This window comes from Manis javanica, chromosome 13 (genome assembly GCF_040802235.1).
Source record: "Manis javanica isolate MJ-LG chromosome 13, MJ_LKY, whole genome shotgun sequence".
NCBI classification, from domain to species: Eukaryota; Metazoa; Chordata; class Mammalia; order Pholidota; family Manidae; genus Manis; species Manis javanica.
In genome coordinates, this window is record NC_133168.1 from 89160700 (window position 1) to 89177076 (window position 16377).

At 49.4% G+C, this 16377-nt stretch overlaps 1 protein-coding gene across 6 annotated transcripts in view; it reads right to left on the reverse strand.

The window, feature by feature from the left end:
* Positions 1-16377, reverse strand: part of DNMT1 (DNA methyltransferase 1) — a 39076-nt gene that overhangs the window by 16580 nt on the left and 6119 nt on the right. For 3 of the 6 annotated variants that reach the window (XM_037006424.2, XM_017657820.3, XM_073220185.1), the window contains exons 2-16: positions 14927-14963; positions 14298-14405; positions 13880-14099; positions 13166-13241; positions 12060-12138; positions 9650-9684; positions 9179-9263; positions 7754-7788; positions 6681-6759; positions 4990-5024; positions 4392-4473; positions 2828-2862; positions 2465-2510; positions 2291-2371; positions 2107-2216 (exon numbers count right to left, since the gene is read on the reverse strand). In XM_037006424.2, the coding sequence (XP_036862319.1) occupies positions 2107-2216; positions 2291-2371; positions 2465-2510; positions 2828-2862; positions 4392-4473; positions 4990-5024; positions 6681-6759; positions 7754-7788; positions 9179-9263; positions 9650-9684; positions 12060-12138; positions 13166-13241; positions 13880-14099; positions 14298-14405; positions 14927-14963 (1143 nt within the window). Of the gene's footprint in view, positions 1-2106; positions 2217-2290; positions 2372-2464; positions 2511-2827; positions 2863-4391; positions 4474-4989; positions 5025-6680; positions 6760-7753; positions 7789-9178; positions 9264-9649; positions 9685-12059; positions 12139-13165; positions 13242-13879; positions 14100-14297; positions 14406-14926; positions 14964-16377 lie in introns of those variants that run through there. The other 3 variants (XM_017657819.3, XM_017657821.3, XM_073220186.1) reach the window with 3 other exon arrangements.

The following is a 16377-nucleotide window of genomic DNA, read 5'->3' on the forward strand; positions in this document are numbered from 1 at the left end:
AGAGTTGGGCAACCATCTCTGCTGTCTGGCTCCAGATCATTTTCCTCACCCAAAACAAAACCTCAGCCCCGTTAAGCAGCCACTCCTGCTCCCTCCCAACACAGCAATCAGCTTTCTGTTTCTGCAGGTTTGCCTATTCACGGTATTTCACACACGGTTAATCTTACGTTATGTGAGTTTCACCTCAATAAATAAGGCGTATCACATAACAGCACAAAAAGGGGCCCAACCCTTAGGTTTGAGGGCATCCGCCCAGGGATACTCCTTGACATCAGGGGGGATGCCACACCTAAGGAAAATGTGACTCGAGGGCTCTCCTTATGGACCTGCTCGTGCTGGCCTTGAGGACCACCCTTCTGCACCGAGGTGCCAAGCCATCCCTCAGGGGTGGGCCACACGGGGTCTATGCAGGTCTTGAGAGCACCTCCCACCACACTCCCATGGCCGAGGCCCTAGTAGGACACAAATTCTCCTCTTGGAATCCCACAAAACCTTAAAAATGACATGAATACCTTGAGCTAAGCTCTCCTATTATGTGCCAGACATGTGTCACAGGCCTGCCTGGGGATTGGAAGTCGAGTGGGAAAGATGGGCATATAGCAGGGAGCAGGGTGCTGCAAACCTCCAGGAGGACCAAGCACCTGGCCCAATGGGCTGTCGATGGGCTCACATAGTATAGGTGACCCCAGGGCAGGTTCTAAGTCTCAGGCAGGGGCTCACCCGCTGGCTCAGAGGTTGGACCCCACCAAAGACTTGTGCCTCACCTGCCATATTTAGCCCAAGTACCAGAGGTCAGCGGAGTCCCTAAGTAACCCAGGTAGCCAGGCTCTGATGGCCTGATGCTGAAGCACATTGTTCCTGGAAGGTGTGTCCTGGTGCCACCTTCCCACCCTACAGGAATGGGGCCACAGAAGACCTCATCTTCAGGAGGAAGCCAAGAGATCCCAGTCTAGAGTTCCTGACTCCGGCAGCCTGGCTCCAGCTGTGGCTCCCCCCATCCTCTATCCTGAGGAGCCCCCCAGGGAGACACAGAGCACAGGTGTCACCCACATCTACCCCACCCAGCACATTCCAGGTGTGCCAGCAGGCAGAGGTTTGGGCCAGGCCCTAGGAATCATTGGTAGACGGACAGTGTCCAGATGCAGATCAGGATCCTGAACACAGTGGTGAGGGGATACGAGCACCCACTGACCACAGGGAGTGGCTGCAGGACATGCTGGGTCTCGTCCCAGGGCACGAGACCCCCACCAGCTGTAGGGCATGGGTGTGGGGAAAGGCTGCCTAAAAGCCATGTTCACTGAGGCCACCCACCTGTCCCCATCATTCTCTTCTCCAGGGAGAGAAAGCATGTGCTAAAGCCCGAAAGGAGACATGGGCTGGCCATGGAGCCAGCAAAATGAATGGGGGTGCTGAAGAACATGGGACCCTGGGAGCTCAAGGGCTTGTCTGAGTCTCACAAAAAGGACGGTGCAGATGCCTTGGACCTTCACTCAAGAGAAAATTCCAGGGTCATGGCCACAGCCTGCGAAGCCCTGAAGGACCCGGCCCCTCTCCAGCTCCCCAGCTCCAGCTCCTACCACCCACCCTCTGCTCCTGCTATTCCAGCTGTCCCCCAACAGCCAAGGCGAGCCTACCTCTGAGCCTTTGCACCTGCTCTTCCCCCTCCACGGGGGTGCCCTTCCCCAGACTCCCCCTTGGCTTGCTCCCTCCTGCCACTGAGGGTTCTGCTCAAGTGGCTTCTCCTGCTCTGCAAACACTCTCCCGACCTCCTCTGCTCACCATACTTTTTATAACAGTTGTACCGACAGGTATACGTTTTTCTGTCTCCATGAAAGCAGGGACCTGAGGTGCTCTATCCACAACACATGGACTGGCCCTCATTTGAGTGAGCAGCCTTCAGGATGTGCACAGTCAGATTTGGTATGTATAGTTATCATATCCAAAAAAAAAAAAAAACGCCTGCAAAGATCTACTCCACTCCCACCCTTTCTGTGGCTCTTTTCCATGAAGCATCAGCAGCTCCAGGAGTGGCCCAGATTAGGTGCTAAGACCCTCACTAGGCTATTCGAACTCCCAGGTGCAACGAAGCAGAAGCGTGCCAGTTACCTGAAGCATGTCAGTTTGTGCTGCGGCAGAGCCTCGTAGCTCTCGAAGCCAGACTCATTGGCATCGAAGATGGACAGTCTCTCGTTTGTCAATAGCTGTGGCTCATCCACCTGAGGGATGGGGACCGTGAGGCCGATGCACAAGAGGCAGCAGACAAGGGGCGGGGAACAGAGCTGGGACTCACAGCGTCGGCGGGGTGCTGCTCGTACTTGAGCTCAGGGTCGTCCAGGTACTGTCCGCACTGAACACACCGTGGCGGGTGGGTCTGTGGGGCGGGAACACAGGCAGCGCTCAAAGAGCCACTCCGGCGCACCCACTAGTGCTGCACCACCGGCTTCGCTCCCAGCTGCTGGCTTACCTTAGAGGACATTACTGTTTTGGTTCGAGCCATTTTTTTCTCAGTTCTGGGAACAAAGCATGAGGCGGGTTTTTGCTTTTTACTCCATTTCAGCACGTATTAGAATCTACGGTCAGTTATATCTCGCCCACCCGACACAGATGAGCGCCCCTGGCTGCATGGGGGCAAGGTGCTGGTCAGACTGTCTACCACATGGAGGCAGCCCTCCTCACACAGCGGTCCTGGAGCCTCTGGGCTCGTGGACCTGATCAGACACCAAGCTAAGGCTGCTCCAGCAATTCACTAAAAACCCCTTTCCCCCACTTTCTAGAATACAGATTAGTATTATGATCTGCTTTGTATAAAGACAAAGTAAGTTCTTACAGTTCTTTGGATGTAGTTTTGCGTCTCTTCTCCTCCTAAATGGGGAAGACAAGAGGAATGAAGGGTAAAAGAGCACTTTACGCCTGGGCAATGCCTCAGAGTGAGTTTCATACATGTGGTTACCACAAAACCTAGTCGGAGGTGGGGAGGCGGCAGGCGAAGAGCCAGGGAGCCCCGAGCCACCTCCAGTGTCTGAAGTCTTAAAACCAAATTCCTATAACCAAAGACTTCCTTAAGACTCAATTTTTTAAAAAAAACCCTCAGCTTTCATGTACAAATGATACTTCAAGGTATGTAAATAATTGCTGAGAGGCTACGCACTTCGTTATCCTCCCCCCACCAAATTTGTATCTTGAAGACCTACGCCTGAATGTATTTGGAGAGAAGGCTTTTAAAGGAGGAGGCGGCTAAGGCTCAGGCAGGTCAGGAGGGTGGGGCCCTGATCTGATGGGACCAGTGTCCTTATGGAAGAGGAAGACACGCCCGAGCTCACTCTCTCTCCGAGCTCACACAGGGAAAGGCCACGTGAGCACAAGGGCGAGAGGCCTGCCATTGGCAAGCCAGGGAGACTGGCCTCACTGGACACTAACCCTCCTGGCACATGGCTCTTGGACTTGCAGTCTCCAGAACTGTGAAAACATCAATGTCTGCTGTTTAAACCACGCTGACTATGACACTCCATTAGGCTGCTCAGGCTGCTGTAACCCAAGAGGAGACTTCTCTCTAGAATTGTTTAGGGTAAATGTAGGAATGACAGAACTGGCTTAGCACCACTTGAAACTCCTAGTGGGACAGCAGACTTCGGCCGTGAGTGAGAACCAGCAGGTGGAAAGCAGAGGGGCCTTTACAGCAGATGCAACAGGCAGACAGTGCCTGAGCCCAGCGATCATGGGAGCACCATGAGAAGACAACCAAGTGCCCCTTCAGGTGCCCTGCGGCAGGAAGCACGGGAGACCGCCTCTGGGCACACCTCTGGCCTGGACTCTCAGTCTGCAGACAGGGCTGGAGGAAAGGTATACATACAGTGGAGCAAATGGCAAAGTCCAGAACCCAGGAACACCTTACAGCAGCTGGTCCCTTCCACAGACTGCACATAAGAGAAGTGGTCAAACTGTCAATGAGACGGGCCGGGACCCAGACTAGCCAGGAGCAGCCTATCAACCTTGTTTGAGGCCTGATGTAAACTCTCTCCATCGTTTGTTTAAACAAAAAAAATCAGGGAAATATGAACACAGACTAGATTTTAACATTGTGTTATGATGATGATATTGTGGGGATATTAAAAAAAAAAAAGTCTTCTCCTTTTACTTCTAGTTCTGTTAAGTATTTCAGCAATCTATCTGGGAGTTGTCGCTTATCACCCAGGGGGGTGGGTGCCTGAAGGGGCTTGGCTGAAACACCCAGGGCCACGTGCTGCATTGCTGAAGGCTTGGGAGATTGTCAGGGTATGTGACCCCCACTTCTGCCTAGTTTGGGTACGCTTGAGTGTTTCTGTAATAAAAAGTTTTACAAAAAAACACTTTGGGATGTATGAAATATGGCAGGACTGAGAACACCACCTTACCTTTTCATCCTCATCTTTTTCATCAGAAACTTGTGGTTTTACTCTTTCAGCTTCCTTTTCTTCAGGTCTCCGTTTGGCAGCTCTGGTGGGTCAATAGATACATGCCAGGTATTAGCACAGAAAACTTTGCTGCCAACTCACACCAAAAATGCCTCTCTAGCGAAGCAAAATATTCAGACTGGATCTAGGGACCAGACTCTTTCTTCCCATCCAGAAAAGGAGGCCCCTTTGTCAAAGCAGCTCTATTGGCATTTTGCTAACTCATAATCCTAAAACAAGGCCTCAGAGGCCCCAGGGGACGCCCAGATGTGGGACCTGATGGAAGGCACTGGACACTCAGAGTCTGCACAGTGTGCAGACACACATGACTGCACAGCGACAGCACGGCCATGGGAGTGGCAGGGGTTACGGGGTTAAGGGGCCCAGAGTATGATTTCTTGTCCAACCCTGCCCAAACTGATCCAATGTCCCAGCTGCACCCACTCCAGCAGGAGGCTGACTGGTCAAGTCCACACTGTTACGAGTCTCTACAGCAGCTGTTTTGGTGACTAAAATTACACAAAACACAGCACGAAAGCACGAGCACGTGAGCACTTACAGATCTTTGGGTTGACTTCTGTACCTCTTTTCATCCTGAGATGGGGAAGTGGGGGTAGAGAGAGAAAGGGGAGGAAAATTAGCTTCTGAGAAAGAATGAGACCAAGCCCCAGAGTATCAGTTAATGACCACAGCACTGGGGAACTGGGGAACAGGAGAGTCTAGCGGGTCTACAGGGTAGACACAAGACTTCAAATTTTTAACTCAGTTCCCTACCCCCTACAAACAGGAGTTGACCAGGAGTTGGCAAACCGTTTCCGTAAAGGGCCGGAAAACAAAACATTTTCAGATTTGCAACCCACAGTCTGTGTCACCACTCCACCTTGTAGCACCAAAGCAACCAGAGGCAATACATAAATGAAAAGGCCTGTGTTCCCATAAAACTTTATTTACAAAAAACAGGCAGAGGGCCGGATTTGGTCTATGGGCCACAGTTTGCCAACCCCCATCCCAGGAAAGCTCAAGGTAAGAGGGAATATTAGAGGGAATATTTTGCTTATATCAGCCAAACGGACTCGAGTTCCATCTGGTCAGGGTGGAGATATTCTACAGACAGGCACTGGGGTAGCAGGGGAAAAAAACAACAAAACTTAGGAATGTAGTATGGAAAATAGAGAAATAATAGGAATTCCCAGCTTGGGCCCAACTCCTTGTTATGTACGGACAATCTAGCATCTTCTGAGTCTGCATACAAAAAACTACCACCTCTCTGGTAAGTTTCTTTAGCTTATCTCCATAAATCCATCCATAGACCTGTTCCTTTATTAAATCAGAAAAGTCAATAAAATTAGAAAAAAAAAATCAGATGTTCACTCCTTTTATCCTTTTCTATCATGAGGCAGGAGCGCTGGCTGTGAGGCCTAAAGCTCCTGCCAGTTTCTGAGAATGGGTGGCCTGACCCACCACTAAGATCGCTCTACAGATCTGAAGGGGTTCTGTGCAAGTGCTGGCAGTAAGGTCTGGGCAGAACAGGTGAGAGACAATAAGATGTTAGCACAAGCTGGAGGCAACACCAAGAGGGCCGCGTGCCACAGAACGAGAACAGATGCCCACTGCCAACCAGGGTGGGAGGGAGAGCTCACAGCCGGCAAGTCCATGACCTCGGGCTCCATTCTTCAAATCACAACAGCAGAAAACCTCAGACACTAGAATGCTTCTGGGTCAGCTTCTCTTCAACAGGAACCAAACTGTTTTCAGATTCCTGTGCTGCGGCCCTGGCAGATGTGTCCCCCGCCCCAGAGCTCAAGTAGGACAGCCCTGTGGATAACCGTGCCATCCGGTGGTTCTCATGGAGGCCCAGCCCTGCTCCATGTGCAACGTTTTAGGGTTTAAACGTATCCACTCAGCTGAACTGGGGAAGCTAGACTCAGGACAATTTAGGAGGCTGACTGGTAAAGCAGGGCAAGCATAGCTGACACACATCAGGCCTTCTCAGTGGAGAGGATCTCAAGAGAGGCTGCTTGTCAAGGCACACAGGGCCTTACAGATCAACGAAAAACTGAACATTCACCATGCGTCAGGTGCCCACATGCAGTGACGACCCCAACCCCGAGGGGCTTACCTAACTTGCCCAGAGTCACCCCATGGGCAGACAGGGCTGGATTTGAACCCAGGGCCCTGCCCCAGACCATTTTTCCCAACCCAATGGGAACCCATAATAAGGCAGAGTTAAAAAACAGATGCAATCTTTACTTTCTCGTCTCCTTCATCCATGTCAGTCTGAACACCTGGTCTCGCCTCCCTGTCCAGCTCCTCCTTCTGTATAGGTGTTCTGTCACACAAAACAAAGCACACCGTCAGCGCCGGCGCCTGACAGCACTGCAAGAAGCCCCAGTGAGGGCTTCTGCAGGTCTCCTCCCTGGAGTCAATGCGCAGATTGCCTTTCCCGCCTGAAGGGCATCTCCGCTCCGGGAAACTCAAATGGCATTTATGGTCTTCCGAAATGCCAAAACTTTGTATGAATGCTGCTGAGACACCAGCAGTTTAAAACGGGAAACAGACAACAGGGCACAATGGTTGCTTGTAACCTGATGAGAATTCTGCCTGTCATGGAAGAAGGCAAGAATCTGGCCCCGACACTGACCCTGAGTAGGTCTGGGAGAGCTGGTCTCAGGGTTTGCCATCAGTGGCCCCAGAAAGCCAACTGCACACGTGGTATCTTTGCCTCCCTCTCTGCCGGGGCCCTGGGCTCACTTAGGTGATCTGCCCACCCCATGGACTCAGGCCCTACCTCAACATCTGCTCCAGCCAATTGGATGGCAGAAGCTTGAAGAGTGCTTTTCACTTCCACCCTCGCACTCTGCCACCGCCACCAGGTTGCACCCAGGCTGGCTGAGTGGTGGGGCATAAGTCAGCCTTGTCGTCCCCACCAAGACCGGATGGCAGCCACCAAGCTGCAAACTCCAAGAGGAGCTCAAACACTATTGCCTTAAGCCCTTGAGTGGTGGGGCAGGTTGTACCATGGCATCTTCAGAGCAACAGGTAATGGACACAGCTTCTCTTCTCATTTGATACCCTCTCACTACCACCAGCCAAACTGCTTGCTTGCTCTGTGACAACCACTGAGGAAGGGCCCAGGGTCAGGATCGGCAGAATCTCAGCCTTTACTGTGGGGATCTGACCTTCCACAAGTGGAACTCACCCACACACTACATGTATGACTGATGGGCCTAATGCTCTGTCCAGTCCATGATCATTACCACAACACTTATGTTAGCAATTAAGTTCCACAACAGTAAGGACAGAGGCATGTTAACTGTACTTACAATTCTTTGGTTTGACTTCTGAGCCTCTTTTCTTCCTGTATGGGGAGAAAAAATCAAGAGAGAGAAAAAGACTAGTCAACTTTTCCCCTTTTGGTCCTGATCTTTCTACTGAAGTATTCCACGGAAATAGTAATCTAAACTGATCCTCCAGTCTAGTTGATGGAAGTAAAGACTGTCTACCTTCAAGACAGAAAATGTTTTCTGATGGGCTAAGTAGGTAGGAAATTAAAGAACTCTTAGGAAACAGTTCCTCGATCACCTGTCACAAGGGAATGCTGATGATCTCACAGATGATGACTTTTTACCAAAACCAGCAATCTGTAACACAGCAGGTGGCTCAGTTCGAACAATTGCTCCGTCTCAAACACAGGGCATTGCTTTGAGCCCAAGTTTAAAGAGCTACACACACCTGTCCAGAACACCACCCAAGGTGAATTCAGCCTCGGAAACTCCACCCGTTTTGCAGAGACCACAGAGGTTGATGATGTTAAGAGAAGAAACATATCACAGACCTTCCTGTTGCAAGAAGAGGTCCTCGGAGTCTGGGCACAGCCCAGGGATTTCAGTCTCACCCAAAGCTACTCCTTTGGAGGGTGGTAGTCAAGTTCGCTGAATGGGACACATACCGACTGTAACTGCTGTCTCATTTTAACTAGTATCCGGGTAGGAAAGTTGATCAACTAAAGGCTAGCTTTAAGTACCACGTAGTTCAAGGATTATTGTCCACTTTAGCAGGTCCCCCACTAGAGCAAAACTAATGGACACCAATCCTTTGACCAGCTCCCAGGGAAGGCACTCACCCCCCATTCGAGTTGGTAAGAAGCTTCTGATCGATGTCTTAACATAAATCAAAACCGAAACAGAGCCTGCTATTGTTTCATCACCTGTGACAGCCCAACGTGAGCAATGTGTCACACGGGGCAGTGCTGCCTGATGGCAAAGCAAGTATCGGATCCCCATTTCCTCTCTACCCACTCAGGGGGGTTCAAGTGTTAGCTCTGTACTTAACAACCTGAAACTCTAGTTTTACAAAGGAGATGCAGGTCTGGGGAAAGCCTGGTCTAACCTCACTGTTGAGAATGCCACTTTCTATCTGGACAGTGCTACAAAGTTTTAGCACCTCACAAGGGTGAAAGTTACATTTCCACAAAGGCCTAATGAGCGAGAGGCAGGCAAGTGAGGGGACAGGCTGACCCGCAGGCCTACATGCATGTATCATCACCAGAGCTGTGTAACCCACCTTCCTCATGAGGAAGTCACAGAAAAATGAGTTTGAGAAGTGTTTTGGCCAAAGTCAAAGTCACTTTGACCATCAGGGGAAGCCACTCTGTTCTCACATGCTCCCTACCCCGTGACCCTCCCCTAGGACCAGCCGGGGACTGGGAGATGAAGGCAGAATTGACAGACTTGGTGGCCAGGCCTTACTTTCTCATCTCTGTCTTCCTCTTCCTCTGTGTATGGTCCTGGTTTCACTCTTTCCAGTTCTGCAGCAGGGAGCGGTCTAGAAACTCTGTCAAGCAAAAATCACACCCCCCCAATGGGTGACTTTCCCAGACTCGTCCCCAGGAAGCGGTCTGGACGTGGTGCTCCCTGCAACCCCAGAAAGCAGCCTTCATCCTCAGGAGCCCCAAAAGGCACAGGCTACTTTAACATGTAATATTTAGATGAACTTGAAATCCAGTTCCGTTAACAGCTGCCAGGGGCCCTCAGTTTACCTTTTGCAATGAGAAGTCTACCTGAACCAAAGGATAACAGTCTGACCCCAAATCAGCAGCCTCAAGTTATCTATGGTTGCCAGGGCAACTGACAATAAAGTTCTCCAGAACTTTTCCAAAAAGTCACTGCAGTAATTAAGATTATATATTGCCCAGAACAAGGTGTATTAAGTGTTCTTACGGTTCTCCAGGCGTGACTCGACGTCTCTTTTCCTCCTAGGTAGAAAGGGAGGAAGACAAGAAGGTTCATTTCAAAAGAACATCAAAACCAAGAGCCTGAGTCAGAGTATTAAATGGTGTTAAATTACATTTGGTGGGGTTAGAAAAGGTTACATCCTTTCATACTGTTTCTAACAGTACAGAATATACTGGGGGCACTCTGGGCTTAGGGGAGATGTGGGCAGCTGTCGTTCTGGCAGGATACCCCACCACCCTCAGAACCAGGAAGGGGCCCAGCACATGTCTGCAAACGACAGACGGTCTAGTGACACCCAATCAAAAAACAAAAGGTCCTCCACCTCACGTCAGGAATGCTTTGATGTTAGGGGGGAAAAAAAGTCATAGTCTTTTGGGGTTTACATAGGAAGTGATGATGACAAGCTAAACTGGACCTCCCCCCACCCAAGCTCTTGTAGGCTGAAGGCCCCAGTAGATGCTCCCGAGTCCGGGACACATACACACACATGTGAAAATGAGAAGTCTGGGTTCTACTGTTGTATTACACTTATGGTAGATGTTACCACTGGAGAAATTACCCAGAACCTTTCTGTACTGTTTTTGTTTATTTTTTTCTTTCTGTACTGTATTATATGGAAAATATACATTAAAAAATCCGAATTCATATGTATGCAAAATTCTCCTCCCAACGGCCTTCCGATTTGAGCTGCCACATCAGCTCTTCCTGGGTCTCCAGCCTGTACTGCACTTAGACTTGCCAGCCTCCAGCACATGAACCAGCGACTCAAAATTAATCTCCTGCGTATGTATAGGCACCCTATTGCTCTTGGGTAACCCTAATGAAGACTTCATAATATACTAATAATACATACACACACATATGTAATCTGGACCATACAGAAGAAACTGATGAATGCCTGCCTCTCAGAAGGCAGACTGGAAGTTCAGGGGGAGAGGGCACCTACGCATCTGACATCCTTTTGTACTGTTTGATAAGTTCACCAAATGCACGTAATAAAAACATGTTCTTAAAACATGGTAAATTCTCAAAACTTGAAACTGCCTGAAGCAAGATTTTCTCTGTGTTACTGCTAATTTGGCCAGTCCGTTTGATGGCACCGATTTGGCATACTGAGTCAGACTCTAGCATCTTGGAATGAACGATGTTTTAACAAGTGTCCGTTCATGCAGCCCCAAAGGCTCACACACTGCCCGTGAAATGGCTTCCTGCCTGGGACACAGTGCTCTGCTGGGTTTTAGAAGCCAGACGAAAAGGCTGTGTAAGCTTCCAAAAGGTTAGTGCATAGCACACAACTCTGAAACTGGTGCATGTGCAAAAACAGGGGTGTCAGCGTCACGAATGCCAGCTTGCATCCATTCTAGGAGGCAAGAGACCCAGCCACAGACTTGAACAAGCTGTTGTTTCCCACTCAACAGTGGGGAGACTGACTAAATCCAACTACACATAGCTGAGCAGAGGTCATGAACAGTGACACCTAGTTTCTAGGAATAAAATGAGAGTTAATGCGTCTTACACAGGAGGTCCAGCTTACCATGTGATAGCGGTGGCCCGGAGACCCTAGTGAACCCTTAGTCCAGTGCTTCTCACCCAGGGCCATTCTGCCCCCCCAGGGGACATCTGACAATGTCTGAAGATGATCTGGGTCACCACAACTGGGAGGGGTGAGGGGAATGCTACTGGCAATCCTGAGTAGAGGTCAGGATGCTGCTAAACACTACACCGCACAGGATCCCCCACATACAGCAAAGGATTCTCCGGCCCCAAAGGGCAATCATGCCATTGTTGAGAAACTCTGCCTTAGTACAAGCCATGGATGATCGCCTCTACCGGACAGCAGCAAGGCATGTATCACTGCACGTGAGCTGACAGGTTTACACAGCTGACCCTGCAGCAGAACAGTGAAAATCAGCACGTGCCCAGCTGGCACCAAAGGCACAGCCCTCCCTATGGCACGGGGCAAAGTACCAATGCGAATGAATAGTTTCTGCATTGGAGGCCTGCGGCAAGCCACCAGTTTTCTAACCTAAAAAAAGTCTACACAGCTTTACTACACTACTTTTAACAACTGTGTAATTCTCTGCTTTTCCATGCAGCAAAGGAGCTTATCTGACATCAGAAGCAAAGGCTTTAAACATGTCACATCTGTGGTTTCACTGCCACACATCTTGTCAGCTGGGAAGGCAGGAACGGAGACAGGAGATAACCAATTCTGTAAGTGCCAGGGCTGCCTTGCTCTCACCGTGACCCCGTTGTACTGCCCTGGCTCCAGGGCTAAGTTCTAACCTCCTCAGTTGCTCCAGGTCCATTTAGACAGGCCAAATGTGAAGTCACAATTGCCACCAAGCGGACCAAAACAAGGCAGAGTGAAGAAACCCGAAAATGCCAGCCCTACCTGGTCTTTTTCTTCTTCATTGACAGAGTCATCTGGTTTCACCCTGTCAGGCTCCTCCTCTGGTTTCCGTTTGGCAGGACTGTCACACAGGAAAGCCACCTGTTAGCTCAACCAGGCCCTGGACCTCTAGCGGGCATGAAACGATGTGTAAGCTTTCCTACTACCAAAAGCACCCTCTTTAGGACAGACTCGGGGCACAGATGCCGTCTTCCCTCCAAGGGGAAGCCCTCTGCCAGGGGGCTGATGGAGGCTTCAAGTTTAATGTTGGAATGATGGGTTTAAAATATTGCTACCTTACAAAACCTAAGAAATCTTGGATTTAGACTTGACCAAAACTGCTAGTATCACAGAAGAGATACCACATGCCTCTGATGGAAGGACACAGCACCATCTGTGGAGAAGCCTCAAAAAATAATAAAGCTGGAATCAGATCACGCTTCCACACCTACTGGTTTACGGCAACTTGAGACAAGGGAACACATTACCCACCACAAGGATGCCATCAGCCAGATCTAGAAACCCTACAGGGCAAATGAGCTAATTTCTTCAAATAAATGGCAAGAAAGTAAGGGGACAGGAAGCTGTCATCTGAAAAGCTTAAGGAACAAGCTGCCAAATGCAGTTTGTCTGCCATGTGTACAGAAAAGTTAGTTGTGTCTTGTCTTTTTAAAGAGACCATTTGCTGTTAGCAATTATAGCAAAATTTGAATTAAGAACAATCAAGAAAAGACTGGCCTCATCAGCTAGAATTATACTGAAATATTTATGGATGAAATAACATGTCTGATTTGTTTCAAAGTAACCCAACTGTGGACACAGAGTGTATGGGGTACAGATGACATGGTACCTGGGTGAGGGGTGCTTAGGGGTTCATTTTACTATCCTGGCTAATTGTGTGTACACCCAAAGTTGCTATAATAAGAGTAAGAACAGAGGAACTCTTCAGAAATGCTGTTCAAGAATGGCTATGGAACAAAACTACAAGATGCTAACCCGTGCAATGAAGAAGTCAGAATGGCTAAGTCCCACCCCACTGGATTCCATTCCTGTTTTACCAGAACAGTTGGCCCCTAGGAAAGGCAGCTGTCCGGGAATTATATACTGACCCCCTCGCGAAGTGAGATGTGATTGTGGTCTGCCTGGCAGTCTGCCTGGTAATCCTGGGGCTAGACGAGACTTCGGCTGTGCAAAGAGAGAAAGAAACAAAACTAGTATGGAAAGAAGTCCACAGGCGACGCGTGGCTCTTCAGCATTGCCAAGCTAGAGCAGAAAACCTGGGCTCTGAGGATGGAGTATCCTTCCCTGCTTCTTCTAATCAACCGCCATCCGCATCAAGTCAGAATGAGCACCTGCCAGTGGCTGAGCCATTTCCCACCAGCTCTTATTTGAGGGGCTACACCCTGAACCAGGCAGGGAAGTAGAACCTCTCCCGACAGTATCAGAAGATGAAGTGGCCAAGAAGCTAACCTGAGCTCAAGTTCCATGCTCTTGTGTATTTTTAAAAATTCAGAAGAGTTGCTCTGCCTACAAAGTGGGAAGGCATCTAAGAGTAAACGTTCCAATTAAAGAAGCACGTAGCTTAGAAGCAATAAGTATTAGTGGCTTCTGTCATTTTCATCTCATAAATTTAGCCACAGGTTGGGGTCTACTGCTCTGTGCTTGGCCAAAGACAAAATTCGAAGATGCACACATCTAAGCAAGGTAGGGAGTCTACACAAGAAACCAACCAGGAAGTACTACTCAGGAGGCCCCAGGGCTCCAAGTGGGGCTGTGCCCTTAGGGGCTTCCGGCCTCCGTCAAGGTTAAACAAGCGCTCTTACATGTTGCCTCGCTGTCCGACTTGCTTCTTCTGGGCACGCAAAGTTTGGAAACGGGTTTGGGGGATTTGTTTTCCTCTGCCATTCCCACTCTGCGGTCCTCACCACTTGTCTGGCTCCCGTTTTCTAGACATCCATTCACTTCCCGGCTGAAAGCATGAGCTCCGTTCTCCAAGGACAAATCTTTATTTAAAAGGGATTTGACTTTAGCCAGGTAGCCCTCCTACAGCAGGAAAGGATAATTTAAGTAGCAGTGAATGTAAACAAGCGGCAATAAGAGTAAGTAAGGAGACACGCGTTTCCTTTATAACTCTCGGGGAACAAGGAGAGCTGGGGGTTGGTTATTCTGCTTCCCGGGTCAAAGACAAGTCACACGGGCGGAGCTGTTTGCTAGAGGCTGGGAAGCCACGCACCGACTTACCTCCGATAATTCTTCTTTATGTAATTTGGTTTCCAAGTCACATAATTGGTTCTTTATTTCTGTTTGCAGAAACTCATGCAAGAGATTCAGTTTCTCCTTCACACATTCCTAAGGGAAGGATATAGGTTTAGACGGCCCCACATTCCCAAGCTATTAACTAGTAAATTAATACACAGGTGATCAGGCTGCCTGGTCACGGAACAATGACTGAATGGCAGGCAAGGCTGATGGGGCCCAAAAACACCAAAATGGTCACAAAATACACTGTGACGTTTCCATTAAGATCACATCACACCACTTCCAATGTGGTGGAAAATGGAAAGATTAGAGGTGAGATAGGGACATAATGCTCAATGAGAACAAAAAGTGTGCTTTGGAAAACAGTACGACCAGAACAGGTTACAATTCAGAACTGATGGTTTGGAACCTAGATGGGTCCACCGAAAGTCAACTAACATCGACAGCATAGTCACACAGCACACTGAACAAGAAAGAGAAGCCACAGTACTCCCCAAACTTTCTGGAAAAGAGCCAATTCCACTTAAACTTTTTATGAGCCTCAAAGGAGGTGTCAAACAGTCACATTTGGTAATGAAAAAAAAAAAGTTTTTTTTTAAGGTGGAGATTACCTTTTCCGTTAAGCTATCTCTTTCCAAATCTTTGAGCCTGAGAAAAGAAATGGGAGAAAGAAAGATGTTAAAGCAACTCTACCTGGAAGGATATCACAGTTCTCAAGAATGCTGGAGATAAAATTTGACGTATGAATGTTAGAAAAAAATATGGTGGGTCTCCCTCCACCCAGCCCACCATCTAGAACACCTACTGTAGAGCCTACACATTCAGAAGTCATTTGCTATATGAATGAGGTCCCCCGTTTTGGGGGATAGTTTTTTGGATGGTGAAAAATGACAGGAGCCCCAAACAGAAAACACAGTTATTTTGCAAGGTGCGGGCAAAGGAGAAAGAAGCAGGTCACACTGTTGGGGTCCTTCCATACGTAGGATGATCTACAGGTGGCCTTCTTCCCATTGGGTCTGACCAGAGCCCACAAACGGCACACACTGCAGGCTGGTTGGTATTAGGATGGGTGGGCCGGGGCCACATGATGCAGTGGGGAAGAGCCAGCGAACACCCCTAAGGCCAGAGTGAGGGGGTGGCAATATTCTCACGGGGAATGTAAGGAATGGGGGCGTCACGGTAGCAGAGCTGCCCAGGCACTGGGGGAGATGGCTGAAGTTAGAAAAGTTGGCGGCACCTCACAGGAGAGCTTTTCCTTCAGGAGGTTTGCACCTCATCGTTCAGGAGGGCAGAACTCTCATGAGTTTGGCGGGAGAATCCCGATCTGATTTGATTAGTGTCTTGCCTCTTTTAGGGAAAGGGGGAAAATAGTGTAAAGGAACAAGAACAGAAGACACGGAGGAAAGGGAGGCAAGCAGGCAGGCAGCTGTTGTAGCCTGGATGCAGGCTGTAGACAGGAGGTGGGAACAGGTCTAACAAGCTAGGCAAGCACCTGGCAGGGAAGAGGCTCCGCCATCTCTGGACCCTCCCACACAGCACCGATACAGACTAGGGACCCAGTTACCACAAGCCCAAAAGGCAGGAGCAAAGCTCCTCCAGGCTGGCCTTTCCAGAGGGCAAATGCAAGCGGCAAAGCCCAGGGACACCAGCCAGAGGCTTTGCTAGACCAATGTCATACGGCAGCTGCTCCAGTGCACGTGGGCCCTATGCTTCCGGCTTCAGTCACCCCTCACATCTGTGGACATCTACTGTGTGCTGGGCCTTTTCCAGACCATGAGCTGGGTGAGTGGCCCCAGGTGCTGCCAGGCAGGATGGGTGGTCAGGAAAAGTCTTTGTGTGGAAAAGGCACTCAGCAAACTGCAGATACACTACATACATAATATACTATATATACCACCACTGTAACTAAGACTCAGGAAGATTCAAAACCAAGCTTTTCAGAAGCACATGGAGCTCCTTCCAGGCTCATTTATCACTGTGCTAACATGGCTGCCCTTCTCTCTTGAGTACTTCACCTGGTCCTTCACCTCCGTTTCTAGTCTGCTTGGCTGCAACTGTAAAG